The 1,046-nt window shown below is 32.0% G+C and overlaps 2 protein-coding genes across 4 annotated transcripts in view; both read left to right on the top strand.

Annotated features, from left to right (window-relative positions):
* LOC105811534 (protocadherin gamma-B5-like) overlaps positions 1-523 on the top strand; it is a 3,334-nt gene extending 2,811 nt beyond the window's left edge. The window contains exon 2 of the mRNA XM_012645775.1: positions 505-523. Coding sequence (XP_012501229.1) covers positions 505-523 — 19 coding nt within the window. The remainder of the gene's footprint in view (positions 1-504) is intronic.
* LOC105811562 (protocadherin gamma-C4) overlaps positions 1-1,046 on the top strand; it is a 185,587-nt gene that overhangs the window by 64,289 nt on the left and 120,252 nt on the right. The gene's annotated exons all lie outside the window — the stretch shown is intronic.

Below are 1,046 nucleotides of genomic sequence, written 5' to 3'. Positions count from 1 at the left end.
TTATATGTAAATAAACACTAGATTTAAGTAGGTGATCATTTAATTCATCTTTCAAAGCAAAAAAACCCTGCTAGTAGGTATCTTTCTTCACTGATTTTGCTGGTAGTTTCCACTCCCTTTCTTGTGTTTATTCCTCATATCTAGTTCTTTTATTCTTACCTAATAGATTTATGATTCTTTGAATCTCCCAGAATTGTATGGGAAAAAAACGTTGTACTGTGTGTATGGGGAGGGGGGGAGAGCAGGCTCACTGAATTCATCAGAAGATCCAAATCATTATCTAAGTTCCTTCAGGTTTTCTTGGATGCAAAATTCTCCTCTTCCTCTATATAGTTATCAGAAGGAGAATCTTAATAAAAGAAAAGGAAATGCTATTGTCTCTATTGCTCTTGCTATGAATCCTGACATATAGTCTTTAAAGAAAAAAAGGGGAAAAATTAGACACGAGATTGGGCTTTTCGCTTGGAGCCCAAGTGACTAGATGTTTTCTCGTCATCCTTATAGGAAAGAAGGAGAATCCTGAATTTTTCCATTTCTAAGGCAAAAACTATTAGCCTGGTGTACATAAAAAGTTGTCATTACATAGTATAAGTCTTTTGCTGGTTTCCTTTAACGAGTGATTCAGTAAATGGCTTCTTTACAAACTTCTGAGAGTTCTTACAATACCACTTACTTTTAACTTTGTAGTAGTAATTATTTCTTGTATATTTTGTGTTCTTTCCCCCAAATTATTACATAAGTTTAAATGACCTTTGGAATAAGAGGTTTAAGGCCACTTTAAAATTGGATACTTTCTTGATGGAGGACTGAAATAGAAACTTGCTTTTCACAGTATTTTCATTTGGATATTTCAAATACATAGCCTGTGCATTGATTATGTATTCACGTAGAAAACTAAACATTTTTTGAAATAGCAGAAAACTTTAAGCAATTACAAAAATGTGAATTTTTAAAGCCTGTTAAAATTTAGCAATATTAGGTGGGAAAAATACATAACTACTGCCTAATTAAAAATATTTTTATAACACAGGATCTTAAACACAAAA

Source organism: Propithecus coquereli, unplaced genomic scaffold (assembly GCF_000956105.1).
Source record: "Propithecus coquereli isolate 6110/MARCELLA unplaced genomic scaffold, Pcoq_1.0 Scaffold236, whole genome shotgun sequence".
Lineage (NCBI taxonomy): Eukaryota > Metazoa > Chordata > Mammalia > Primates > Indriidae > Propithecus > Propithecus coquereli.
This window is presented reverse-complemented; position numbering and strand designations above follow the sequence as displayed.